This window comes from Emiliania huxleyi, assembly GCF_000372725.1.
Source record: "Emiliania huxleyi CCMP1516 unplaced genomic scaffold EMIHUscaffold_61, whole genome shotgun sequence".
Lineage (NCBI taxonomy): Eukaryota > Haptophyta > Isochrysidales > Noelaerhabdaceae > Emiliania > Emiliania huxleyi.
In genome coordinates, this window is record NW_005197426.1 from 250,210 (window position 1) to 276,484 (window position 26,275).

Consider the following 26,275-nt stretch of genomic DNA (forward strand, 5'->3'; position numbering starts at 1 on the left):
TGCGGCTCCGCAGGAAGCCCTTGGTCTTCGCCTGGTTTGCGGCGGCCGCGTCCTCGACGAGCGCCAACGCGTCCTTGTCGTCGATCAGGCGTCGACCGCCCTCTGGCAGCGGCTGCTCGGCGCGCTGCGCCCGCTTGGCCGCAGGACTGGAGTCGAACGAGCGCCTCGCGGCCCGCTTCATGTGTGTATCGGCTGGCTGCACGTCCGACTGTGGCAGGCCCAGTCAAACGACAGAGCCGCCCCACCAACATGACAGAACCCTGCAACCCTCCCGCCCCGGCCCCCTTAGATCTATACAGGTCAGGCCCGAAGGTATATCTTGATCCCTCTTCCCCCACCGTACAACCCCCACCTCTACCCTCCCCCTCTCCCCCTCCCTCCCCGCCTCTCGCAACCGCCCCGGCCCCACCATCCCCTGCCCCCCGGTGCAGCGTCAAGGGCGAGCCGCACCAAACAGCGAAACCGTACGCACATATGCCGCGCTCTTCCTCTGGAGCGCCCTCTCCGGCATCCACGTCTTTGTTGGTTCCCAGCCCGCGGCCGGCGCCTCTCCCTCCCCCTATCCAGTGCTCAAGTGCTCAAGTGAATCGTGGGCGTGGAAAATTCTTTTCTTGTGCGCCAGTCCCGTGCGCGTGTCGCGAAATTAAATTCTTTTCTTGGAATGAGTGTAAAATTCGCACAACACTCACGTCGGTCGTCGCTTAGGCGGCTCCCGTGGTGTACCTGATCCTACCTGTGTTAGTGCCAGTGCGCGCCAGTCCCGTGCTCGACCGTGCCCAGTGTTGTGCGAGCGAAAACTCGGAAGATTCTTTTCTTGCACGCCAGTCCCGTGCCCAGAAAGAAAAAACCCCGGTCAAATTCTTTTCTTGGAAGAAAAAATCTTCCGGCGCAGTTTGCGCAAGCGCAGCCCTACTGCAGTATCCTGCGTCGCTGGCTCGCGGCCAGATGCGCCACCTACCGCTGCACCTATCCCTCGTTGTCCTCGTCCACTCTGACACCGCGTGCGAGCGCTCGCCTGACGCCTGCGAGCCGGTGATCCTCGTTCCCGGCGTGATGGGCAGCCGCCTGCGGCAGCATACGCGGGTCCCGGGCGCTCTGCAGACCTCGTCATCACACCTCTGGCTGCCAGAGTCGCACAGGCTGCTCGCGCGCTCGGCGCTCTCCTCTCGGTCGGGCGTGCTCGGCGGCCTCTACCGCTCGTGGGTCAAGTCGCTCGACCCGCGAGGCGGCAGCCGCTGGTCGGTGGTGGAGCCGGACCGCGCCAACTGGGGCGTCAAGGGCGTCGCGTGCATCCTCAAGGCGGGCCGAGAGTGCGTATCGACGGCCAAGGTGTTTTGGGACATGATTGTCGCGCTGGAGAAGGCAGGCTACCGCGCCGGCAGCAACCTGTTTGGCGTGCCGTACGACTGGCGGCTCGCGCCGACGGAGAACAAGCTGTGCGCCGACCTGGCGACGGTGCTGCACCACGTGACCAACAACACGCGCCACCGCAAGGCGCTGCTCGCCGCCCACTCCCTCGGCAACCTCCAGCTCGTCCACTGCCTCAACCGCGTCTTCAGCGCAGAGACGCTCGCAAAGGTCAAGGCGCTCGTCGCCATCGCGCCGCCGTTCGGAGGCTCGCCGCAGGTGGCGAGGGTCCTCTTCTCGGGCGCCGAGATGGTCTCGCGCCTCATCATCTCTGACCTCGAGACAAGGGACTTTGCGCGACAGATGCCGGTGCGCGCCGCCGCCGCCGCCGCCTCGCCTCTCCATGCCAGCGTCGACTGCGGGCTTGTCCGGCAATAGGCTGCCTACATGCTCCTTACTGCCCACACATGTCCCTCACTGCGGTAGGCTGCGTACATGCTCCTGCCGAGCGAGCGCGTCTTTGGCAACGACACCATCCTCTCCCTCGGCACAGGCGACGCCTTGTCTGGACACCTCCTGCACACGTCGTCTTAGACGCTTCATCCTAGACACTTCGTGGACGCCTCCTGGACACTTCGCCTCCTCCCGACGCCTCGCCGCCGCCGCGAGTGCAGGCGACCCGGCGGCGCGGGAGGACTACCTCGGCACGGCAGCAGACATGGGCGCGCTGCTGCGCAAGATCGAGGCGCACGTCGGCCCGGAGGCGAGCGGGATGGGGCAGGCGCACGCCGCCTCGCTGCGGGCGGACATGTGGGAGGCGCCTCCTGTGCCGGTGGTGTGCGTCATCGGCGCGGGCGTGCCGACGCACGTCTCGTTCGGCTACTGCGAGGGGTGGCCGCGGTCGATGCGGGAGGAGAGCCATGCGTGCTCCGTGAGGAAGGCTCGACCTGTTCACAGCTCTCAGTCCTGCAGCCGTGAACAGGAGCCGTGCGTGCTCCGCTTCGAGGACGGCGACACGACGGTGCCCGTCCGGTCGGCCCAGTCCGTCTGCGACCACTGGCAGCGGCAGAAGCGCTGCCTCTCCCCCCTCTCGACGGTCCACCCGCAGCGGTACCGCGCCGAGCCGTTCCGCTCCGAGTGCGTCGAGGTCGTGCACTTGCACTGCATATGACATAATATAATATAATATAATATAATATAATATATTTGCGTCGAGGTCGTGCACTTGCACTGCAAGGGGCACACGATGGAGGCGGAGGCGGCGCATCGGAGGCGGAGGCGGCGCGGGAGTGGAGTGGTGAGGCGGGCTGCGGTGCGAGTAGGCGGAGGGGGAGCCCCGCGGCGGAGACCACTGCACTGAGTACCACCAGCGGATCCTGCACAAGCGGCCGACCATCGACCTCGTACAGAGCCTCGCCTTCAACGTCAACGCGCTCGAGCCGCGCTACTCTGCACGCGCGCAGCAGGCGAGGCACTTCCTAGACACTTCCTAGACACTTCCTAGACACTTCCTAGACGCACGCAGCAGGCGAGCGAGGCGGGCACCGTGTCGCCTGGCCTCCAAGTCAGTGAGCGAGGGGGGCCCAATTGAAAGGCGAGCGAGCTCTCCGACTTGGTCGCCTGGCTGCACAACTCGGCGGCTGTCGCGCTCGCGCCGGTGCCCGCCCTGCAGAGCGCGATCGACGGCTGGAGGGCGGCGCTGCCTTCGGGCCTCTCTCTCCGCCTCTTCACAGCCAGCACTGCGAGAGCTGTGAATAGGCGTCGCTGCCTTCGGGCCTCTCTCCGCCGGAGGAGGAGGCCGACTTGCCGTCCTCGCTGCTCGCTGCGTGGGAGCAGCTCAAGGGCCGCGGCCTCTACGAGCAGGCCCCTCCGGGCTGTCACGTCGTCTCCTCCCGAGCCGCGCCCATGACTGAGCGCCCGTGCCCCTGCGCCCCTCAAGGCCATCCGCGGCGCGAGCACGGTGAGCACGCACGCAGCGATCGCCACCGGCGACGCCAAGGCCGACATCGAGGGGACGGTGGCGGCGACTGGTTTGCCGGCCGAGCGGGTGGAGGCGGCGGTGGCTGCGGCGCGCGCCTCGTCGCAGGCGGCGCTCGGGGGCGGGATGGCCACGCTGCGAGGCGGGCTAGGCCCTTTGCTGCGCAGCGCGGCCGACGCGCACGAGAGGCTGCGGCGCGTGGCGGCGCTTTGCGAGCAGAGCCGCGCCGAGAGCTGCAGAGGGGAGGCGGAGGGCGGGCAGCAGGAGGGGCGGGCGGAGGGGGAGGAGAGGCAGCTTGAGGAGAGGCAGCTTGAGGAGAGGCACCCTCTCTGCCACTGGGGCGACGCTGCGGGGCTCGGCCTGCCGGACGGCCCGTCGGCGTGGGAGGACATCGAGCTGTGGAACTTGCGGCACGCGAGCGACTCGTCGGGGAGGGAGGAGCGCGAGAGGCGGCGAGCTTGGGCGTGCGGGCTGCGGCGGGCGCTCGACCCGCTCCGGCCGCCGCTCGAGCGGCTGAGGAAGCAGCTCGACTGGTCGGAGCTGCACTGGCGCGCGCTGCAGGAGCGGCTCGACCCGCTCGAGCCCCTTGCCGCCGCCGAGGAGGACGGGGCGGCGAGGGCGTCGGAGCAGCCCGCAAAGTTTGAGAGCGTGCTGTACTCGGGGCGAGATGCGGACGAGTATACGGACGAGAGGACAGGTTGGAGGTGACACGTCGCGTTACCGTTAGCTGGTCAAAGAGCAGAGAGGTCAGTGGTCTCGTTTCGCACGTTTGTGTACTGCGACCACACTGCATGCCACGTCCCGCCTCTCACAAAGAGTCCGCGAGATCCCCCTACACGTAAGTGACGTTACTAAAAGGACGCCGCCATCCGCATCGACCTGCACAATCGACCCGGCACCCCGCGCAGACGCGCGATCGATGGGCGTGCGCGGGCGGTTCAAACATGACATTCTGTCCCCTAACTCGCTCTCCCGCACGCATGCTCGCACACCCCGCCGCACACCGCGCGGGCTAGTCAACTCCAACAGCTGAGCCACCAAATGCCCGGCCGTACAGAGCCCCCCGATACCTCACTGCCCCGGCGCCCACGCCTCGATCTTCTTGGGCAGCAGCTGGTCCGACAGGTCCTCTCCGTGTCCTAGGCAGCCGCCCTTGCCCCAGGTAAACACATCGCCGTCGGCGGTGCGGGCGATGCTGTGGCTGCCTCCCGCCGACACAGCGACGACGCGCTGGCCAGCAAAGGCCTCGACCTTCTTGGGCAGCAGCTGGTCCTGCTGGTCGCCGTGGCCCAGCTGGCCAAGGTCTCCACCGCCCCAGCTCCAGACAGCTCCGTCGGCGGTGAGTGCGAGGTTGTGGCGGGATCCTGCCGACACGGCGACGACGTGCCGGCCAGCAAAGGCTTCGATCTTCTTGGGCAGCAGCATGTTCTGCCAGCCGCCGTGGCCCAGCTGGCCATCCTCTCCAGCGCCCCAGCTCCAGACGCTGCCGTCGGCGGTGAGGGCGAGGCTGTGGAAGAAGCCTCCCGCCGACACGGCGACGACGCGCCGGCCAGCAAAGGCCTCCACCTTCTTCGGCAGCAGCTGGTTCTGCTCGTCGCCGTGGCCCAGCTGGCCGTAGAGACCAAAGCCCCAGCTCCAGAGGGCGCCGTCAGAGGCGAGGGCAAGGCTGTGGCTGCCTCCAGCCGACTCAGCGACGGCGCACTGTCCCGCCAACGCCTTGACCTTCTTCGGCAGCAGCTGGTTCTGCTGGTCGCCGTGGCCCAACATGCCAAAGGCTCCACAGCCCCAGCTCCAGACGCTGCCGTCGGCGGTGAGGGCGAGGCTTTGGCCGTATCCAACGGACACGGCGACGACGCGCCGGCCAACAAAGGCTTCGATCTTCTTGGGCAGCAGCTGGTGCTGCTGGTCGCCGTGGCCCAGCTTGCCAAAGGCTCCCTCGCCCCAGCTCCAGAGGGCGCCGTCCGCGGTGAGGGCCAGGCTGTACGAGCCTCCAACCGACACGCTCACGGTGCGCTCGCCGCCCAGGGAGGGGAGGAGTGTAGGTGTCTTGAGCTGTGTCACGCCCTCGCCGTGCCCGAGGAGGCCTGTGACGTCTTCCGCCGTGCCGCACGACGAGAGCCGCCCCTCGCCGTCGATGAAGACGCTGTGCTGAATGCCTGTCGCAGCCCTCGCCGGCGGGTTGGCCTCGCGCAGCAGCGCAGCGAAGCACAGCCACCGCACGGCGCAGCCCTCGCCCTCTGGCTGCGCCAGCAGCTCGAAGCCGCGCTCTTGCGCCCACAAGCGGATGGCCTCCTCCGCGAACGAGGCGTAAAAGAGCAGCGAGACGGCCGCGACGCGAGCGATGTCGGCGGGGTCGCAGCGAGAGAGGGCGCGCAAGAGGAGGTCCGTGGGGAGATCGAGGAGGCGGGCGGGCGGCGGCGTTCTAGGCGAGGGAGCGGCGGCGGCGGTTTTGGCGTGGCGGCGCGAGCGGCGCGGCGGGCTGGACATCGCGAGAAAAGAATTAATCCGCCGCATAGTAGCAACAACAAGGGTCCCGTTCCCCTGTGTCCCTGATCGCCCTTACAAGATCCTGCTCGCGCAGGTGGGGACCCTGTCCTTCTCCCACCCCTTGTTTGGTGTGTCCGTCTTATTTATTTATTTAGCAAGGCACGAGCTTTGCCGTGGCCGCCGCCGAACGCCGCTCCCACGCGTCCTCACCAATCTTCGATTTCTTTTCAGGGAACTCGTAAAATCGCTTTGTGTTGGCCGCCGGAACGAGAACGCCGTCCTTAACTGCTATGATCTCGCAGCCGCCCGCCAGGGGCTCTGCTGGGAGCCTCCTGCTCGCGGCCATCGCCGGCTCGGCGCCCCATCTCTTCTCGCTTCCGCGGCGCGTGGCCCAGTCCCTCACGCGGACTGCTCCGGCGTATTAGGTGCTGACTTTTGTTGCGGAGCGCGCGCTCCCGGCCCCCTCCAAGCAGATGGCATCCTTCACCCCATCCCCCAAGCTCGACTTTGTGGATGCGCCGTTCGGGAAGGCACCCGTCGACGACAACGTCGAGGCGATGCTTTACGACCCAAAGGCAGACCCCCTGGCTGAGATGTTTGACGCCTCTGACCCCGCGATCACGCCCAACGCGCCTGGAGGGATACTTGCGCGACTGCAGCAGCGGCTTGCGCAGTCCCTGCTCACGCAGGCCTTCAAGAGGTGGAACGACGTCCTCGACGAAATGCACGTCCCAAAGTTCAACATGACCGAGGGGCAGGACGCCTTCACGCTGCAAATCCAGACAGATACCCCGGATGTGGACATCACGGTCCAGGGCGACCTCGTGACGGTCAGCGGCTCCAAGACGTTCGATGACGGCGATGGGCTCTCGCACACGGACTCGTTCGTTGAATCCGTCAGCTGTGTCCCTCGCCACGTCCTCGTGAAGAATGCGACCTCGAGCTACGACGAGGAAACGGGCTGCGTCGTGATCACCTTCCCGAAGGAGAAGACGCCCCAGACCGACAAGATCCCGGCGCGGCGAGATTATCCGAGATCCGAGCAAACAAGGCCTTTACTCATCTCGCACGGGGTGTAATAGGTGCAAACCAAGGTCAAGGCGGAGAAGTGAGAGGCGCAGCTCTTGCACGTTGCAGTAAAGGGTGACGCGCGCCACCGCACGCGCTCTGGTTGCTCGGGTGGTGCGCGCCGCGCGCCGAAAGGGTCGACGCGGCAAAGGTTGTAATATAGGTCAACAGTATGTTGGTGAGGTGCGTGTTCCCTCTCTTGGTGTGAGTGACTAGTAAAATGTACCCCCCAGGTCTAGGTGTGTGACTGTGTCCCTCTCCGTACTCCGAGTCACTGTGTCGTCTCTCTGCGCTATGGCGACCGTGTTGCGTCAGTATACACAGTAAACTCTCTCCGCGCAACAACCTATGCGAGCGAGATCCTGAATGCCCAAACACGCCGGGAAACGTACACCTGCATCGCAGCATCTCCTCTGGGCCGGCGCGGGGCCCCCCGGAGGCACCGTGCGCCGCGCCGCAGTGCGGAAACGGGGCCCCGGCTCCACTAGTCTCCACTAGCACCAACTTCCCGATTAAGTACGGTTAAGTAGAGGGCAGATTTGGAAAGATCTCGAGGAGTACATACAGATAGACCCTCCAACCATCAGAAATCTCCGACCTGATCGGTCGTACTGACCGCCGACAGATCACTCCAGACAGCAGACAGGCCGACGTCTGCACGCGGCCGGCCGGGCGAGAGGCTTGACACGATCCGACCCTGCGACCCTGACGCTGCTGCTCTAGCTATCAGCCATGCACTGCTGACTGCTGCCACAATGTGCGACCTGTGCTGGCCCACTTGGCGGCCTTCCCGGTCAGTGGTGAGGCGCAGTTCAGAGCTGTCGATGGCGCGATGCCGCACTGGTCCCACATTGGTGACACGATACCACCACGTTTGCCGGTCCAAGAGAGAGGCACCGGCGCTGTCCTGAGAAGGTGCGTGGTCCCTCTTGACTGCCCATGCGCGCGAGGCTGTGTAGGCATAGCCTCGAGAGTGCCAGCAGCCAATCCGAGGTGACGCGCATTGCGCCAGAAGCGTGCACACGATGGAAGGACACCTTCCTACTGGCCGTACGATCAGGTCGTCACTGAATGCTTGATACTAAGGCCGCGAGCTATGCAGGTGATCAATTGTGCATCATGGCACGGTCAGCTGCGCCGACAGGCTGTCGCAAGGCGTGATAGCATGGCCGCAAGTACGCCGAATTCCCATGAAAACAAGTAAAAAACTCCAAAAAAGAAAAACAATCCAAAAAAATCGGCGCCTGCGGCGGGCCATGGGACCCCATCTCCCCCCCGCATGGACACCCTCTGGGGCCCCCGCGCCGGCCCAGAGAGCATCTCGGCTGTGTGAGGGACCTCCAGTGCTCCACGCGTCGTGTGTGAGACAGAGAGCGCGCGTGTGCGAAAAAAAAACTGTTCAAGTCTTAAAGGCAAAACACAACGCTCTGCGGTTGGTGCACCCCTCACACTGACACATTCCCCTCATCCCTTACCCTTGGCTGAGCACATCTACCTGCGAGCTAGCCTCTCCGCATTTTCTCTTCCAGTCATCCGCCCGCGCCGCGCGCCATCTCTGGGCGTCTAGTGCAGCCACTGACAGAGCTATTCCGAAGGAGTGGTCGACGCCTCGCCTAGAGTTCGGGTGGACTTGCGCACTGCTTAGCCCTGAGGGGGGAGTGTGTGTGAGGTGGTGTAATGTCGTCCCGTTTCAGGCGGCAGGTCAGGGGATTAGCCGGGAGGATTCGGCAGCTCAGCTCCGGGGGCTGAGCGTCTGCAGGCAGCCTTCCGCTCGCGCCGAAATTCACAGCCCTCCCGGGCCGACGGGGTGCTCCTTGGATCGGGCCCCGCTCCCCGCTTTTCCTGTACCTGGACTGTCCGGGTCAGGAGGGTGAGAGTATTGGGTGGGCGAGGGCAGTACATCTGGCGGGTGGGGATTGAGGGACAGCAAGAGGGCTGATTGGGGTGTCAATGGGCGCGCGGGCGGCGCTTCGTGGTCCTGGGCGAGCAGGGGCAGTGGTTAGGAGTCTTGGGCCTGGAGATATGAGGATTGTCGAGATGTCATGCGAGAGCGGTAGGTGGGCGAAGGTAGCGCGGCTGGAGAGTGGTGTCCGAGGGACAATGATGAGTTGTCAGTTGGGGCGCGAGACGCGCGGGACAGTGTCGGAGGCGGCCAGTGAGGTAGGGTTGGCTTTGAGCAGTGCAGCGAGTGTGTGGTCAAGCGTGGGAGCGGCGCGCGAGCACCGGATTTTTTTGCTGTGCGAGTCGAGTTCGTGGCCGGTGCGCGGGAGATGAGTTGTCAGTTGGGGCGCGAGACGCGCGGGACAGTGTTGGAGGCGGCCAGTGAGGTAGGGTTGGCTTTGAGCAGTGCAGCGAGTGTGTGGTCAAGCGTGGGAGCGGCGCGCGAGCACTGGATTTTTTTGCTGTGCGAGTCGAGTTCGTGGCCGGTGCGCGGGAACCTGGCTGAAAACCCGCGCATCCGGCCGGTTGTGCGACCGAGGTCGCCGATTGTACGACCGAGGTCGCAGAGCCTTGGCGACGCGACGCGCACGTCGCCAAGGAGTTCGTAAAATGTCCGAGGTTTTTTCAGCGCGCGTGTGCGAGAGCGACGCCGACGGCACCCCTCACGCGCGGCGCCGGCAACAGCCAACACACACGCGACTAATCACGTCTCACGCGTGTCGACGTCCTAGCGCCCTAGATGAAGCACGGCTGCGCCTCGACCATCAGAAAGCTCTTGTCGCCCTCGAGCGCCTCCTCGGCCATCCAGTCGTCCATCGAGCTGCGGCTCAAGCGGCCGGCTTGCTTCTCGCTGCTGATGATGTCGTCCTTCGCCCCGCCGCGGCGCGAGTCGACGATCAGCACGGTGCACGGCGGGAAGAGGACCTCCGCCTCGCCCGGAAACTGCGAGAGCATCGAGATGTCGGCGCCCATGTGCAAGCCGACGTCCGACTCCGCGCGCGGGTGCAGCTTCCAGAGCACGTTCTGCCCGCCGCCCATGTAGGCGAGCGGCGTCGCCTGTGTGGCGGGCGGTGCGTCGAGGGTGCGAAGGGCGACGCATTGCAGGGAGGGGCATGCGCTGCGGCGGGCCTTGTTGCGCGAAGTGGACATGAAGGCCGTCTCTGTCGCAACCACCATCCCCTGCGAGTCGGCCACCCAAAAGGAGCGCGGAAGCTCGCCTATGGGCGTGGGCTGGGCGACTCGTCACAGACTACAAGCGGCGTGACTTTGATCGAACGCCGCTCACCGCGCACGCCGCGCCAGAGCGGTGCCGCCACCTCGTCGGCGGTCGCGACGGCGGCGAGCTTCCTGACGGCGGCCGCGAGGTGGCGGCACGTCTGCGCGAAAGTGAGCGCCGGGTCGCTGGCGAGGGCCGCCCGGTGCCGGCCCTGCAGCGCCGCGACCTGCCGCAGGTACGAGTTGATGGGCTGGTACGCCGGGCCGCTGTAGAGCCGCACCGCCAGCACCTCGTCGCGGGAGAGCAGCGGCGCGTCTGGGCTGCGGCTCGACACGTACTCTTCGGCGAGCCGCTCGTAGTCGTCGAGGCGCAACCCGCCGCGGCCGCAATCGCGATGGCCAGCGGTGCAGTCGCGGCGCTCGACCGACTCGCCGAGGCAGTACTCCCACTCCTCGGCCAGGGTGTAGCGCGCGCCCTTCCAGTCGCTCCACTCGAGCTCGCGCCGGAACTCCATCTCCATCGTGAGCGGCGGCCTGCGGGACGTGTCGTGGACGTGTCACGGGACGGAGGTGTGTGTGCTCCGCCCTCGACTGGCGAGGGTCCTCGTCGGCAGCAGCCCGTCGAGGCCCTCGACGAAGGCCTGCCTGCCGCCGTAGGAGAGGGTGCCCGACGCGACGCACAGCTTGCCGCCGTCCGCGCCGAGGCTGGCGAGCGGACGCGTGGGGCGGTAGGTCGCGGAGACGACGTAGAGCGGCTGCTCGACGACGACTCCGTTAGGCGCCGTCCAGCCGGGCGGCTCGACGCGCTTGAGTCGGAAGAGGGTGTTTGGCGGGAAGACGGCGTAGATGCCCGGCTTGATCACGACGCAGCAGTGCAGCCCGTGCTCGTCTTCGGGCGCAGAGTCGAAGCGGACGACCGGCGAGTCCTGCGGCTCGAAGGAGACGTTGCCGGCCGCGTTCCGGTGGTAGACAGCGTGGCCGCAGCTCGTGAAGGCGCTCGCGCCGGTGCCGAAGTCTGCGGCGACAAGCGACGAGGAGCAGACGCCGCAGAAGCCGGTCGAGTCTGGCACCGTCAGCCTCTCCCAGGCAGGGTCGCTGTTTGCGAGCGAGTTGAGGCCGCGCAGATTGGTGAAGGTGGGCGCAAAGTCGGAATCGCCCGCATCGCCCTGTCGCAGCGCCTGCGCGACGATGGCGTCGCACAGCGCGAAGGTGGAGCCGGCGTACCGCCTGTCCCGCTCGCGCAGCCGCCGCGCCAGCGCCCACCGCTTGCTCGTGAGACACGCGTACGCCTCCGCCTCGTGCCTATGGAGAGGCTCCGAGGAGATCTAGGGAAGGGTCATGGAGACACGCGTAACGCCTCCGCCTCGTGCCTCGGCGCGCCCAGCGCCACCAGCGGCGCGATGTCGCTCCCCTCGAGCTTCGAGAGCCACTTGGAGAGCGGCTCATGCTCTGCCACCCACGCCGCGTCCCGCGTGACTCCGCTGACCCGCGCGGCGCCGGACTGCTCCAGGTTCTCCGCGTAGAGCTCGGCCCACTCGGACCGCCACGCGCCTGGGAGGGTTGAGAGAAGGCTCAGGGGAGGCTCTCTCCGCGTAGAGCTCGGCCCAAGCTAACACGTGCCCAAGCCACGGCCCGCCAGTGCTTCTCTCTGCTCTGAGAGGCTCTATCGGACCGCGCCTCCGTCGTCGGGCGGAGGGAGCAGCTCGGAGAGGGCGACGAGGTGGCCGGCGCGAGTGGAAGGCGCAGCCGCCTCTACCACGGACTCGAGCGCGGAGAAGGCCGCCGCCTGCGCCGCAGGAAAGCCAAGGAGCACCTCGCGGAGGCTCGTGACCACCTCTTCTCTGCCGCCGCGGTCGGCCGAGGCGGCAGCGGCAGCAGCGGCGGCAGCGTGTGAGGCAACCTCAGCCAGCCGTGCCAGCAGCGCCGCCGTGGCCGCGACAGCAGCACCTGCCGAGTCGTCCTGAGGATCGTCCTCCTGCACTGCGGCCGCTTGCGCGGATAGAGCGGCCGCTCTCTCCCCGAGGCTGGCCCCACGCAAGAGCTCGAGCGCGACGGCGGTGCACGGGTCCTTTGGCTGCTCGGCCAGCGCCTTGCCGACCGCTTTGCCAAGGCGCAGCTCAAGCGGGCCGCGCCAGCAAGACAGGTACTCCTCCACGGAGCCGGCGGCAGCGCAACCCGTCGGCATTGCTCCCACGGAGCCGGCGGCAGCGCAACCCGTCGGCATTGCTCCCACGGAGCCGGCGGCAGCGCAACCCGTCGGCATTGCTCCCACGGAGCCGCGGCAGCGCCGCTCGTGCCGGCGATGTCACGGCGACTCGCAGTAACAACTCCTAGAAAAAGAATCGCGGGTTCACCGATGACCAAGGGTTAGGGTGGGCGACGGCCAGCACCACACCCCTCTCCTTAAAATCCCTGTGTGGTGGCGGCGTGCCGCCCTCCCATCCCTCCCTGGGTTCTCTGTTTTCTTTCTTTCTTTCTGTACATTCACTCAACATTTGCCAACAATATAGAAGAAGGACCATATTCGACACCCTCGAAGACCATCTCGGCTATACGGTTCCGACGGTTCCGACCACGCCGACGACCATCTCGGCTACGGTTCCGACTCCGGCTCCGGCTGGTAGTCGACAAGCTGCCGAGCCCAAATCACTCTGTGTGCCACATTTATTTCTTGTTGGCTTCTAAAAATCTCTCTCACAATATACCATGACTCAACAGGCAAAGCGAGGACGAAGCCGTCGTCCTCAGAAGCATGGTCGAGAAAAAGAAATTTACGAGCAAACTCCTCGCACGACTCGACCGCCCTCGCCGCACGCAAGCTCATTCACAATCTGTCTGCTCTGCGATGGCTCTTGCTGAGTGTGGTGGGGATCGGAGTGGTCTGACCGTGTGGAATGGTCCTGGTCGAGGCCCTCTGTAGCATCGTGAGGCGTCCCTCTGCTCTCGCTCGAGAGATGGTCATCTGAACCCGAAGCATCGGTGTCCAGCAAGTGGAGTTCAAGTCGTACGCGGTTCCGCGGTTTGGTCGCGGGGGATAGACTGCCCGCAGTGCCGCGGGCTTCCTCATCCGATGAAGACATATTTGTAGAGAGTATTCAAAGTGCGAAGGCGTAGTTATACACCGGTGGGGGAGTGGCGCAATTATGCACCGAGTTGTGACACCACAACAGCAAAGAGGTCGACTGTCTCGCAGCGCGTGCCGCCCAGCGAAAGCAGTCGGGAGACTATTACGTGCCAATATTTGGGCGCCGTCGGCGCCCAAAGTGCTAATATTAGGGATCTAGGTGGCGAGACGTGCCACTGCACAGCTCAGGGTGTGGGAATACGGGGACATGGGAATATGATGGACTATTTATCACTCTGGAGTGGGGAAGGAAGAATGATAGGTGAAGCCTCTCGGTACAGGTCAGGCTACTGGTCCTCGTGAGAGTCCTCGTGCCTCACCTCCTGCGACACTGAGAGAGATTCTCTCTCTGTTGCTGTGAAAAGAAATTTCGGCTTTTGAAACGCAAAAAGAATCATAAAAAGAATCAGCACGCAGTGGCCAGTGCCAGAGTGCGGAGGACGGCAGATTCATATCCCGGGACCCTGAGGGAGGGTGAGAGAGAGAGAGAGAGAGAGATTGTTGAGGGTGTAGAGGATGTAGAGTGTAGGTTTTAGGTGTAGAGCGCTGTAGAGCTGTAGAGCTGGAGAGCGCTGTAGAGCTGTAGAGCTCTACATCCACCGCGTGACGAACTGCTTTCCCGTTGTAGAGCGATGTAGAGGCGCTCTCAACGTGAAATCTCTACAACAAACTCTACATGATAAGCGGCGAAGGAGGCACGGTCGCTCTCCGACATGAGGCGCGTTGCACTTGCCAGTGCTGCCCTGGCCTTCTGTCTGCCCGCCCAATGGGTGGCAGGTGCCTCTGCTGCTGTGGCATGCCTCACGGCTGCGACTGGCCGGCGCCTCGGCGCGTCAGCTCGGCTCGGCGTAGCGATAGTGGCCAGCGCAACTCGCCTGGACTCAACGCTCAGCCAGGAGCTCCCGCACGCGCTGGCGCGAGTCATGGCGCATGCAACGCGCAGCAATGCTCGCCTCGCCTCGCGCAAATGCGACCGTCCTCGCAGCCGACAGTCCACCGCCTGCTAAAGAAGCACTGCGATGAATGCGGCACCGGCGACGCATGGCAGGCTGGTCATGACGCAGTTATAGTTGTGGTGCCGTCAGAGTGACTATCTGTGTGTCAGGGATAGTCAGGGCCGTCCATCAGAGCTCCAGTAAGCTCGAAGACACCCCATTAGTGCGACTCGACCTCCTTGAGTCACTGCCTTCCCGGCGGTTTGGCTGTAGAGCCTCTACAACAAACTCTACAGCAAAATCGCGCTCTACATCGCTCTACAACGCACGCAGTTCGTCACGCAGCCGATGTAGAGCTCTACAGCTCTACCGCGCTCCAGAGCGCTCTACATCTCTACAGCTCTACAGCGCTCTACACTCTACATCCTCTACACCCTCCCTCCGCCTCAGCCGGGACCTCCATAAAAAGAAATCACGCTGGGCGAACAAGGTTCCCTGGGCTAGCACTTTCTACCTGTGTTAGTGCCAGTGCGCGCCAGTCCCGTGCCCAGTGTCGTGCGAGGGAGTTTTGTTGAAAAATTCTACATCTAAGCTCAGCTATTATAGCAGGGGCACACACGGCAAAGAATAAACTCTCCTCCAAGGCTGGGGTTTAGATGAACCAGATCCCTAGATATCTGGGTATCTGCCAGATATCTGAAGGCTCAGAGCCACTATCTGATTCTACCAGATAGTAAAAGAGCGCGTCACACCCAGATACCAAGCAGATACCTACCGTCCAGACACGCACCAAGACACACCCACACACTCCGACAGCGGCACGGCGGACAGCGCGGCCGCGACACACCGCGGGCGCGGCAGGGCGCGAGGGCCGGAGTGTCGAGGCGCGCTCCCGCGCTGCCTCTCACCCGCGCTGCCGCTCAAGCCGCGCACCAGTCGACTCCCTACTCGGTGTTGAACTCCGCGAAGAGTGAGTGCTCGAGCGTGGTGTCCTTGGCCGACTTCTGGAGGTCGCCACACGCCGTGCATCTTGCCCGCGGCCGAGAAGACGCGCTCGACGCCCGCGGAGGAGGCCGGTGCGGCGAAGTACTGCTTGACCATCTTGGCAAGCGCCGGCCACTTTGTCTCCTTGGCCTTCCACCACGCGAGCACGTCGAGCTCGAGCCGACTCCTCGGACTCCGCGAGGTACTGCTCGCGAGCTCATCGAGCACCGGGGTCGAATCGGCGGGCGCGACCTCCTTCATGATGCCGGTAAAGTTGAGCTGTGTGAATGCTGCGTGAAGAATATTTTTTCGGGCCTTTCACCACCGCAAAAATCCGGCCGGTCGGCCCACACGTGACACGACGGGACAACGCTCAACGGCAGGACCCCAGATACCAACCAGATCTCTGCCCAGATATCTGCTTGTAAAAAATCGCGGAAAAGAGCAACCAGATACCTATCTGGCACCGTTTTTGCACTATCTGCAGATAGTGAAAAGCACCTAGATACCGGTAAACCCCAGGCCCAGCCTGTTGCACGTTGCAGCTCGCCTCTCACACGGCTTCAATCTACAATCATAAAATAAGATGGAAAAATATTTAAACAATACTCGCCAGCGCAAGCCTGCAGCCTGCCAATCTCGCACGGACACGCTCGTGATTAAAAAGCGACGCGTGTCGCGATCTGGAGGGAGGAGGCAACGGGCCATCGTCAGTGCTGGGTCTACTTTCTGCCAAAGAGGCCGCCCTTCTTCTTCTTGGCGACCGGCGGCAATCCTCCCGCCGCGCTCTTCGCGCCCGGGGCGAGCGCCCCTTTAGTCGGCGTGCCCTTCGGCGCCTTGTCCGCCGCGGCGCTCGCCTTGCCCGCATCATAGAGCGGGCTCCCCACCAGCGGCGGGCCCTGGAACTCCTCCTGCTTGCTCCGCGGCGGCGCGCCGAGCGGCCGCCCTCGCTCCGGCGGCGTCGCCTCGCCTCCGTCGGGAGCGGAGCCGTGCAGCTCCGCGAGCTCCTCCTCGAGCTGCGCGACGTCGATGTCGTCGTCGATCGCGGCGAGCATCAGGTTTTGCGACCGCTCGTCGAGCATGACTGAGAGCGGCAGACAGGGGCAGGGGCGGTGGCAAGCTGTGGCACCACCCCCCGCGTGATAAGGCACGCGAGGTGGGGGTGCTCTGAGGGAGAGGGAGGGGAGGCGGGAGAAGGAAGAGGAGGATTGTTTGCTACTACCGCGAGTCGCGCCTCGGCTCGCTCTGGGCACTGGCGCTGAGGCCGCCCGCGCCAGTCGTTGGCTCTTGGCGTCCGCCCCACCGCCCGCCCCGGTCGTGGCGACCGCCGCCTTTCGGTACTGCGGAGCAGCGGCCGCGTTGGAGGCAGCCGCCGCCGCCGAACTCCTAAGCGGCTTAGCGGACTCCGCCGGGGACGGGCTAACGTCGCGGCGCTCAGAGGCGCGAGGCGAGGCGCCCTTGGAGGAGCGAGCGGAGTCGTCGGGGGAGGCGCCTGTCGCACGCGAGAGGATCAAACGGCGGGCGGCGCTGAGGCTAGCTTAGGGTAGGGGTGGTAGGAGGGAGCGAGCGCAGAGGGGTGCTGTGACGGGGTGAGCGACGCGCGCCATTATCGCCACTGGACGTGCGGTGCCCCTGCGTGAGTGCCGCCGTCGCCATGTACGGTCGCGTCGGGTGCGGTCGGGACTTGTTGTCCTTGCCGTTGGCGATGACTTGCTGGCGGAGCCTGGCGCTCTCCGCCAGAGCTTCCGCCAGCGCCGCCTCCGCCGCTGCGAGCTCCGTGCGAATCAGGTGGATGGCGACCGAATCGGCGACGGCCCGCTCCTCGACTGCAAACGCGATCCGCTCCTCCACATTCGCGTACGCCGACTTGACGGTGGAGCTTGTTTCGCGGTAGACGGCCTTGAGGATCGATGGTGAGAAGGCCGGGATCGGCGAGTCTCGGCTGTGATTGCTGCGCGGCTGCTCTTTGGCCGGAGGCGACGGCTCCTCCTCCTTGGCGGCGGCGGGATCGCCGGACGATGTGCGGCCCATGAGGCCGCCAAACATGTTGAGGAAGGGGTTGCTGCTGCCCTCAGAGGACATTTGGGCGGCGAGAGCTCCGCAGCGATCCTTGTTCGCAGAGCTCAGCACCTGCGTTCTGTGTGTACAGCGTCTCACCCGCGGCTTCCCCCCCCTCTCTGTTCGGCGGGCGCCTTTTTTTCTTTTGTTCTCTTTTTCTTTCTGACTCTCAGGCGTCATCGACCCGGGACAGTCACAATGCTGCGGACCGCCCTCTCGCGCTCGTCGCTCGCCCGCTCGGCCGCCTCGCGCGGGCTGCCCCGCGCCGCGGCGCCGCGGCTCGCTCGCGGCCTCGCCTCCGACGCGGACGGCGAGGACGGCGTCCACGTCGACATGGTGGCACGCATGTGGTCGTGCAAGGCGCGGCCGCTGCGGCCGCCGCGTCCGCCGCTCCGAGCGCCGGCTGTCGCCTCTCACCGCCCGCCTGCCTCCCGCGCAGGTTAAGGACGACCCGGGCGCGTACCAGATGGACCTCGTCTTTGACAGCTTCATTGACAAGGCCTCGCAGGTGGAGGGCGTGGTCGGCGCGTCGCGGCTGCTGTGCAAGTCGTACTGGGACTACAAGCTGATCCTAAAGTTCGAGGAGACGGGCGCGCTCAAGAGGTACCTGGCCGAGAATGGCGAGCACGATGCGCTGATGAGGGAGTACCTGCCCCAGATCGAGAAGCTCACCATAGACGGAAAGGTGCACCAGCAGAGCTTTGTTTACGACGACATCGAGTGAGTGCCTCCCGCCTGGCGCCGCGGCGTACGTGGCGCGCAGGGCGTCCAGGAGCAGGTCGAGAATTCGCACTGCAGCGCGCCCGCGGGCGCGTCCATTCGGAGAGTAGCGCCTCCGCGGCGTCTAGGGCCGGGGCTGGCCATCGCTCCATTCGCTCCCTCGCGTGAGCGCACCATAATGGGTTTTTCTTGTGCAGATGGCTACATTGCCCCGAGAAAAAAGGCCCGCGACCGCCGGTTGCCGCGAAACATCTCGCGCCGCGAGACAGAAGCGAGACTGGAGACTGCGGTCGCCACGCCCGCCGCACTTGAGCCAGCTAATCATGAAGAGCAGCCTGAAGAGCAGCCTCGTATCACGGTCTGCGCTGCTTCGCTCGCTCGCGCTCGGCACGGTCTTCACGGCCACGCGTCGGCCTGCGATCGCCGCCTACACCATCGTCCCGACCGGCTCGGTCCGCGACAAAACCGCCCGGCTCGCCGAGGTCGAGAAGCTCTACGCCAAGACGCCCGACGACCCTTACGCGTTTGGCGAGAAGGCGCAGCTGGAGTACGACATCCGGCAGCTGGAGCAGAACACCAAGTTCGTCGCCTCTACCCGCGAGCAGGTGCGCGCCGGCTCGACCCGCTTCCTCCAGCGGCTGCGCGTCCCGGTCGACGACATGCGCGAGGCGGTGCAGTTCTGGAGGGAGGGGTGCGGCGCGCTGGTGCTGAGCACGCGCATCGTGGATGGGGCGAACGTGACGGTGGTCGGCTTCGGCCCCGAGTCGCTGCGGCGCGACGACGGCGCCAAGTTCGCGCTCGAGCTCGTCGAGTCCTCCGAGCCGGCGCCGATGGGAGGCGAGCACGCGCTGCAGTACGTGCAGCTGGCGATGCCCGTCTTCCGGCTGTCGCGCGTGATGGCGGCGGGCGGGAAGATCGAATCGGCGTACGGCTGGACGCAGCTCACCGCGCCGGGCGGGCTCCCCCTCCGCGTGCGGATCGACGAGTCGCGACGCGACCCGTTTGAGTTTGTCGCGGTGCGCGTCAGCGCGATGGGCGCGGCGGTCGAGCACTTCACGCGGCTGGGGATGGCGGCGGGCAAGCCGCAGGAGGGGAGGAGGCTGCGCAAGAACCTCGGCCTCGACTCGCTCCTCTCCTCCAACTCGCTCCTCGAGGAGAGCGCCGCCGCCGCGCGCCGCCGCCCTCCCGCCCCCCTCGCCGCCGCCACTTTTGGCCGCGACTTGCAGCCGTGCGCGCGCCGGCCGAGCCCCGCGCCCCGGGCCCTCGCCTTCAGGAGGGCGACGCGTTCGAGCCGGAGCGCGAGATCGGCTCCGTCTACGTTGGCTACGGCGACCCGCAGAGCAACACGGGCCTGCTGCTGCTGCCGCCCCTGCCGGGCAAGCGGCCAAAGCCGTCGCTCGGGGCGCAGGGCCAGCCCGAGCCGACGCTGCGCGCGGTCGGCGCGCCGCCCGCCTCCGCCTCCGCCACGGAGCGGAGCCCGGACGGGCTGCCGGTCCGCTTCGAGGACGAGGACGCGTACGAGGGGTCGCTGAAGGCGGAGCGGGCCGCCGCCTAGAGACGGAGGAGTCGCCACTCGCCAGCGAGCGGGTGGGAGTGGAGGAGGTTTGTTTGGGGTGGTGGGAGTGGGTTAGCGCGGAATGGCCCAGGTAGCGAGGTAGGCAGGGACCAGGGAGGCCGCTCCCAACCTTTCACACGGCTTCAAACGTCGCCCTTCAACAAACGGCTTTACAAGATGAAAAATGCACCCTCCCCCAGACGCCAGAGCCTATTGGTATTGCCTATAGTCTATCTGTGTGTGTATCGCGCGCCTTGCGGGGGGGGCGCGGAAAAGAGGTAGAGGAACCTGACAACTACATTGAGCTGATGTGTGATGAGAGGTGCCGTGACCCGTTTGCCGCCCTGCGGGAGGACGCGAGAATCGAGAATAACGGAGAAAAGACAAGGTCAAGTCTCAAGTGTAGGCGTGTTAGGAAAGAAATGCACGCGGCAGCCAGCGATCCATTCAACTGTGCTCCCGACTCTCTCCAACCACGATGGCGGCCTCCCTCCTCTCATCCGAGCTCCTTTCATCGTGCGACTGGTTTGATGACGAGCAGCAGTCCGACGAGGTCGTCGTGTTCAACGCGGCGGCGCCCGCAAACAAGACGACAGCGGCCGAGAACGCGGCAAAGGCCGCCCGGCGCGGGGTGAGCAAGAGCAAGAAGCGCGGCGCGCTCAGGGAGGGTGAGGCGGCGCCGCAGTGGCGCAAGCCGCTCAAGCAGCCCAAGGAGGTGCGCGGCGCGGGCCTCTACCGGTCAAGCCAGCCGGAGGAGGAGGAGGAGGAGGCTGACTCGCCGTGGAAGGGGCTCCCGGTGAGCAACGCCTTTGCCGTCCTCGCCTCGCCCGAAGGCCGGCGCTCGCGGCGAGCGTCGCTGGCGTCGTCAAAGGCGCCGACTCCGGCAAAGGCGCCCACGCCGGCGGCTGCACCCTCTCCCGCAAAGGAGGCGTCCCCAAAGCCGGCGGCGAAAGCTGCAAAGCCGGCGTCGCTGGTCAAGGCCAAGTCGCCGCTGAAGCCAAAAGCGGCCTCCGAGGCGAACGAGGGGACGCCCCTCAAGCGCCGGACCCGGGCGGCCGTCAAGATGGTGCAGGACGTCGTGAGTGCGGTCGTGCAGGCGCTCTCGCCCTCGATCGCCGCCTGCAGCCCTGTCAAGGCACTCGCAGCGCGGCCCCGCGCGACCCGCGTGTCGAAGCTGGCGACCTCCGCCGTCACCGCGGCGGTGGCGGCGAAGCCCGCGGCCCCGATTACGCGGCGCTCCTCGCGACTCTCCACCAAGGCGTGAGTAAGGGGGCTGCAGCAGGGCCGCGCAGAAAGGGCCGCGCAGAACCAGCCTGTATCTAGACTGGAGGTCGAGGCGTTTGTCGCGTGAGAGCGAGTGCGGGTACAGTGCCCCCCACGCTCGTGGCATGTTGCGCATGGACTGCGGCTTGTTCAGTGTCTGGTGGACGTCTCGTGATGCCGGGTGGACTGCATTGCGCGAGACGTGCGCCCTTGAGGGGGCGGCGCCGGCGCCGGGGCGGGGGGGCTGCGACGCGCGGGACGCGCCGCGAGGCTAGTAGAGTGTAAACTAATGATGACATGTTCCCATGTGGCTTGGTAAAACTCTATCCTAAGAGCTAAAGTTATCTCCGGAATCGATCTATTGTGACGAGATCTGAAACGCTCGCCGCTCGCGGCTCGCCGGGCACCGCGCGCACGCGGCACGGCCCGACCCACCTCCCACGCCCCACGGCGGCGCGGACGACGGCGAAACCGAAAGCCGACACGCCTGACGCGCCCCACGTTTTCTCCCGCCGCGCCGCCGCCGACGCCCTAGAGAGAGGCCAGAGGACGGGAGACACGCTCGGCAGTGCAAGTGGACCAGTCACGACCCTAGTGGGAGCCCCCTGGTGCGTGTGGTGTTGTGAGGAATGAGGTCATGTCTCAGGAGGAGAAGACGATAGAGGCAGAGGACGAGGGAGGTTGGCCATGAGGTCAACGGCCTCACATCACGCCCGCCTCCCGCGCCCACGCCTGGAGGTCCAGCAGCCGGGGGACAAGCCCCAGTTGCGTGGGCACGATCCCTATCACGCGCTCGAGCAAGTCGAGCCGCAGCAGCGGCGGCTTCCCCTCCCCGTCGAGGCCAAGGATTGCTTCAAGTTGTGACATCTGACCGAGCACGCCGCCGGCGCGGCGCGAGGCATCGCCGACCGCGGCGGGAGCGGCCGCCGCGCCACCGACGCTACTGCAGGCGCCGCCGGCATGGCTCGAGCAGGGCGGCCCCCTCTCTCCCGCGGAAGCACTCACGCCCAGCGTGGCGTCCGCGAGAGGCGGCCCTCTCGCTGCCGGGTCGGCGGCAGCGGGCAGCGCCATCGCCATCTCGCCCCAGCCGCAAGCCTCGCCGTGCCGACGCGTCGCCGTCGCCGTCGGCCCGTCCAGCGAGGTCGGTGCGAGAGTGGGCCGCCCGCTTACAGAGGGATCGGGCCTCGGCGGCGCATGCGGGGCCGCGCTCTTTTCAACACCCGCCGCACCCGCCGCCGCCTCTGCTCCGCCGCCGCCGCCCGCTGTGCGCGCCTCGCCCGCGCGTGCCCAGCTGTCGTAGGGCGCTAGCATCACCTCGGATCGCGCTCGCTGCACCTGCGCCTCCGTCCCCATCAGGCTGACGAGTCGCGACTCGTCGCCCCAGCCGGGGGGGGGGCCCTCCTTGTCTAGGATGAAGATGTGCGCCCCGGTGCGCCTGCACAAGTCCCGGTACGCCGAGCCGCCCGCCCCGATGAGTCTGCCGATGTGCTCGTGCGGGTAGCGCAAGTCGACTCGCTTGCCGCCGAGCGCAGCGACCTCGGCCATCCTGCGCCCCATTGCCTGCGCGGAGACCGACCAGTCCGGGAAGCCGGCGAGGAGCTGCCCCTCCGGCAGTGCCCTCTGTTGCCGCTGCTGCGGCGGTGGCGACGACGCCGCGCCGCGCTGCGCCTGCGCCTTAACTGCAGGCCGCCCCGCCACCGTCCAGCCGCCTCCGCCCTCGCGCTCCGCCCTCGCAGCCGCCTCAACCTCGGCGACGGCCGCCTCGCGCCGTCGCCTCAACGCCTCGCCCGCAGGCGCGGCGCGGCCCTGAGACCGCATCTGCCGCACCTGCTCCCGCACCTTTGCGTCTGCAGCCGCCGCGCGCCTCGCCTCCTCCTCGGCCGCCGCCTCCTCGGCCGCCTGCAGCCTCCGCAGCGCCTCTTGCTCCGCCTCGGCTCGCGCCTCCTCCTCACGCGCCTTGGCCTCCGCCCGCCGCCGTGCCGACGCAACCTCCTCGTCCTCACTGTCGTCACTGTCGTCGTCGCTCTCCCGAGAGGCATCGCTCTCATCGCTCTCGCCGCTGGCGCTGGAGTCCTCGCCCGACTCCGCGCTGGAGTCGGCGGCGAGCGCAGCAAACCCGCCCCCGCGCCGCGCTGGCTGTGCAGCCGGCGCAGCCGCCTTTGAGGGAGCCGCCGGGGCCGCGCCCTTCCTCCGCCCTCCCTTGCCTCGCTGCTGGCTCGCCTTGGCGGCGCGGCCGCCCTTCCTCTCCGCCGCCTCCCGCTGGACCGCCTCCTCCTGCCGGATCAGCTCCTCGGCGAGTGCGTCCGCCCTGGCCGCCGCCGCGTCCGACTCGGAGGTGAGGAAAGCTCGCACCGCCGTCCGCAGCTCCTCCCTTCCGTCGAGCAGGCCCTGCAGCAGCCCCAGCGCGCGGAGCTGCTCGAGCGCGGCGCGAGCCGCCGCCTGATCGCCCAGCTCCAGACTGCTCTCGAGGTGCCCGAGCAGCGGCTTTGCGCGCGCGCTGCCGGGCAGCAGGCTCTGCGGCATCGCCAGCACCGCGGCAAAGTCGTCGCGCGCCTCTTGAAAGGTTTCGCGCGCTTTGCGCAGCAGCTGGCCCGCCGCCTCAGACACGCTCATCTCCGAGTCCTGCGCCATCATGCTGCCCATCACCTTGGCCGTGACCGACTGCAGCAGGAAGGCCTGCCCTCGCAGCAGCCGGATCTGCGCGCCGCAGCCCGGCTGGCTCGGCGGGCACTCTCCGATGGCTTCGTCGTAGAGCTGGACCGCCTCGGGCAGCTCCTCGAGCATCGACTCGAACACCTCCACCTCGTCGCGATCGCGGTTGACGATCCTCGCGGCGCGAGACGCCTTCTCGGCACACGCCGCCACGGCCTTGATGTCCGCGCTGGGGTCGGAGGTTGCTGCGCGGCCCGGGCGGAACTCGGCGAGCAAGCTGAGCCGCCGGCTTCGATCTCTTCCGCCGGGGATCTGCGCAATGTCGTCGACGGAGAGCCTCCACTGCCCGAGAGAAGCGTACGCCATTGCGCGCACGCTGCGGATCCAGCTCGAGCCTGCCTTGCGCAGACCGCCCAAGCTCTCTCCCAGTGGCGTCGCCAGCGCGGTGGTGGCGTCGCGCACGGCGCGCTCCCAGTGGCCGCACTCCAGGTTGGCCTGCGCGCGCATGGCGTACACGAAGGGCGGCGCCTGCGTGTCCGGATCTAGCTCCTGCGCCAGATCGCAGAGCTCGAGCGCGCGCCGAAAGTCGCCCGCAGCCACCGCGCCGGCGAGCTGCTCGTACGCCCCTTCTGCCGTCTCCACCTCGGGAGGGTCGCTGCTCAGCTCATTCAGGTAGCAGTCGACCGACTCGTTGTTTGGCGGCAGCATCACCGCGACCGAGTCTTCCGGGTCCTCTTCGGCGGCCGGCCCCACCACCCTCCCTCGCGCGCCGGGCATCAGCCGGTCGCCGTTGTCGAACGTCTCGGGCGGGCCGACGTAGTACACCTCGTCTCCCACCACGTAGTCGCCAGGAAGAACGGGCGGCGGGTCTCCGCTCAGGCTGTCGATGTGGCACTCGACGATGCCTCCCACCGTTGCCTTTGGGCTCTGGACAAAGTGGAGCTTGATCATGAACGGCGATTCGGACAGACCCGCTACCTCGCCCCACGCGCCGTGGTCGAGGCGGCCCCCGCTCTTGAAGGTGCGGCTCGGCCCGGTGTAGAAGAGCCGGTCCCCAGCGCAGTGGCCGCCGGGGAGCGGCGGCGGCTTGGAGGAGGAGAGGAGGCTCAGGCGGCAGTCGATCGGCTTCTGGCTCCACGGGAAGAGCACCGCAACACTGTGGTCGGGCACGCCGAGGAGTGCTGCTTGCTTGGACGCCTTAGATGTGGACGCGGGCCCTGCGATCTCGCCACGAGCGCCGTGCTCGACGCGCCCGGCGCGAAACGCTTTGGAGACGCCCTGGTAGTACACAACGTCTCCGAGCCGGTAGCCGCCCGGCAGCGCGCCGCCGGCCGAGGACGAGGAGGAGGACTGGCTGCCAAAGACGAAGACTGGCTGTTTGCCCATGCCTGCTGAAGACGACTGGTTCTTCGGCGCGGCTCTCCGCGAAGAGTGTCTCGCAGATTGCGGTGTGCGTGGCCGGTGCACGGCGCGTGCACCACGGCGTCGAGCAAGGCGCTCGGTCCACAGCGGGCAATTCTTACTGTGCCGTACGAAAGTGTGAACAGGTTGGAGCAGCAGCTCCTGAGCACAGCGCCGCAGGCGCCTGTTGATAGGTCCAGGTGGTAGCCCTGGATGGGCAATGCATACGCCTCACTGGGCCTTAGATCGCCCGACCGCGTTCCGGTGCTCTGTGGTCGGATTTGTGACGCCGCCGCACCCACCGACCGCGCCGCGGCCGGGGCGCGGGGGCGCTCCGGAGGCCGAGGATGGCCGTGACGGACCGGGACGAGCTCTGGGAGGTTCAGTGTCAGTGTATATATTGTAGAGATCAACCATGTGCACAATATCTCTCAGTCTAGCTAAGCGCCTGGGAAGGCGATGCCGGGGCCGTACAGCAGCTTGATGGTGCTTCGCCGGCGTGCGTCCCGGAGCGGTGCCGGACGGGCGGTCCGTGGGAGGAAAACCAGGATCAGCGCCGACGGCGCTCTGATTCGACTTTTAACTTCAAACAAAGACAGTCGCACGCGCCGCAGCGCGGCGCGTGCGACTGTCAGGAGCGGATCCGTCAGCTAGTCGTGTTCACGCCGGGATCGTGATCCCGACAACCTGGGCAGACTTTAGGCCACGACAGTACGCGTAAGAAGTTAAGAATTTTTTTGAGAGCGCCTTCGTTGTTAATAGTACAAACCCGATGGTCCTCTGCGAGCGGTCCTTCGTTGCAGTCACGCACACGCACACGCCATGCCGCACCGCGCGCCCGCCCACCGCCCCGCCCAGGCGGGAAAGAGATGAGGAGATGGGACAGCAAAGGAGGAGTACGAGCACGTATGGGAGGGTTCAGTAATGCGCCACGCTGCCCGGCGTTTCTCACTTTCCGGGACAGCCCCGCCCTTTCGCGTTTCGAGGCAGGAGAGTGACGGCTGGCTCGTTGTGCGAGTATATGGGACACGATGTCTCAAATATGAGAGGTTTTGACTCCTACCGGCTCCTGACGCTATCCCTGGCAGCTCTAATGACCAGGATCAGTAGTGCTATGATAGAGGGTGCCCATACTAGCGCAGGAGCTGCCACACTCGCCCGGACCGGCTCCCTCTGGGGCCGGTTCCGCAGCCCGTGAGAGCCGACAGCGGGGCCGTGCCGCGGGTGCCTACTGCCGAGTGCCACAAACACTGCGCCGTCCCGCCATCACCTACAGGCTGTCTTGTGTGATGGTTGGGATGTCCAAACGCCACCATCTTGGCTCTTGCGACCTCAAACCCGCGAGCTGTATGGGTGGTCCTGACGTCGACAGACGCCCGATGACCACGGTGAAGCTGAGCCGTAACGAGTCGACAAAGTCTCGTCTGAGCCCGTGGCGGTCGCCGGCTGAGTCGCTGTGCACGGGCCGGTACCTCAGGCGTCACCTCCGCAGCCTCAGGTCTCACACTCCATCACCGCCGACGGGACGCCGTCGGTGGCACGCTCGG

At 66.4% G+C, this 26,275-nt stretch overlaps 6 protein-coding genes across 6 annotated transcripts; 4 read left to right on the forward strand and 2 right to left on the reverse strand.

The window, feature by feature from the left end:
- Positions 1-945: 945 nt before the first annotated feature.
- EMIHUDRAFT_465021 (hypothetical protein) lies at positions 946-6,891 on the forward strand (the record flags this gene model as incomplete). Its single annotated transcript, XM_005763967.1, has 11 exons — positions 946-1,716; positions 1,834-1,910; positions 1,942-2,278; positions 2,330-2,494; positions 2,670-2,771; positions 2,876-2,911; positions 2,942-3,040; positions 3,106-3,228; positions 3,287-4,029; positions 5,907-5,940; positions 6,238-6,891. 11 exons carry the CDS (start codon positions 946-948, stop codon positions 6,889-6,891), a joined length of 3,141 nt encoding a protein of 1,046 aa, XP_005764024.1.
- A 2,665-nt stretch (positions 6,892-9,556) lies between these two features.
- Positions 9,557-12,018, reverse strand: EMIHUDRAFT_465022 (hypothetical protein; the record flags this gene model as incomplete). Its single annotated transcript, XM_005763968.1, has 5 exons — positions 11,709-12,018; positions 11,394-11,582; positions 10,640-11,325; positions 10,107-10,570; positions 9,557-10,038 (listed from the first exon to the last, which is right to left on the reverse strand). Exons 4-5 carry the CDS (start codon positions 10,555-10,557, stop codon positions 9,557-9,559), a joined length of 933 nt encoding a protein of 310 aa, XP_005764025.1. The 5' UTR covers positions 10,558-10,570; positions 10,640-11,325; positions 11,394-11,582; positions 11,709-12,018.
- Positions 12,019-15,643: 3,625 nt separating this feature from the next.
- Positions 15,644-16,427, reverse strand: EMIHUDRAFT_357728 (hypothetical protein). Its single transcript, XM_005763969.1, has one exon. It carries the CDS (start codon positions 16,159-16,161, stop codon positions 15,802-15,804), a length of 360 nt encoding a protein of 119 aa, XP_005764026.1. The 5' UTR covers positions 16,162-16,427; the 3' UTR covers positions 15,644-15,801.
- A 902-nt stretch (positions 16,428-17,329) lies between these two features.
- Positions 17,330-18,069, forward strand: EMIHUDRAFT_437575 (hypothetical protein). Its single transcript, XM_005763970.1, has 2 exons — positions 17,330-17,497; positions 17,577-18,069. The coding sequence occupies exons 1-2, from the start codon at positions 17,336-17,338 to the stop codon at positions 17,859-17,861; spliced, it is 447 nt and encodes a 148-aa protein (XP_005764027.1). The 5' UTR covers positions 17,330-17,335; the 3' UTR covers positions 17,862-18,069.
- A 60-nt stretch (positions 18,070-18,129) lies between these two features.
- On the forward strand, positions 18,130-19,589 carry EMIHUDRAFT_465024 (hypothetical protein). The gene is made up of 2 exons (XM_005763971.1): positions 18,130-18,873; positions 19,131-19,589. The coding sequence occupies exons 1-2, from the start codon at positions 18,181-18,183 to the stop codon at positions 19,410-19,412; spliced, it is 975 nt and encodes a 324-aa protein (XP_005764028.1). The 5' UTR covers positions 18,130-18,180; the 3' UTR covers positions 19,413-19,589.
- Positions 19,590-19,870: 281 nt separating this feature from the next.
- On the forward strand, positions 19,871-20,992 carry EMIHUDRAFT_437576 (hypothetical protein). Its single transcript, XM_005763972.1, has one exon. It carries the CDS (start codon positions 19,891-19,893, stop codon positions 20,674-20,676), a length of 786 nt encoding a protein of 261 aa, XP_005764029.1. The 5' UTR covers positions 19,871-19,890; the 3' UTR covers positions 20,677-20,992.
- Positions 20,993-26,275: the final 5,283 nt, after the last annotated feature.

What these genes read in the sequence shown, in the direction of transcription:
- EMIHUDRAFT_357728 (XM_005763969.1), bottom strand. Translation starts at nt 16,161, where the DNA reads ATGCTCGACGAGCGGTCGCAAAACCTGATGCTCGCCGCGATCGACGAC.
- EMIHUDRAFT_437575 (XM_005763970.1), top strand. Translation starts at nt 17,336, where the DNA reads ATGCTGCGGACCGCCCTCTCGCGCTCGTCGCTCGCCCGCTCGGCCGCC. An exon ending in CACGCATGTGGTCGTGCAAG is followed by an intron (nt 17,498 to 17,576) that starts GCGCGGCCGCTG and finishes CCTCCCGCGCAG; the next exon opens with GTTAAGGACGACCCGGGCGC.
- EMIHUDRAFT_465024 (XM_005763971.1), top strand. Translation starts at nt 18,181, where the DNA reads ATGAAGAGCAGCCTGAAGAGCAGCCTCGTATCACGGTCTGCGCTGCTT. An exon ending in ACCCGTTTGAGTTTGTCGCG is followed by an intron (nt 18,874 to 19,130) that starts GTGCGCGTCAGC and finishes CCTCGCCTTCAG; the next exon opens with GAGGGCGACGCGTTCGAGCC.
- EMIHUDRAFT_437576 (XM_005763972.1), top strand. Translation starts at nt 19,891, where the DNA reads ATGGCGGCCTCCCTCCTCTCATCCGAGCTCCTTTCATCGTGCGACTGG.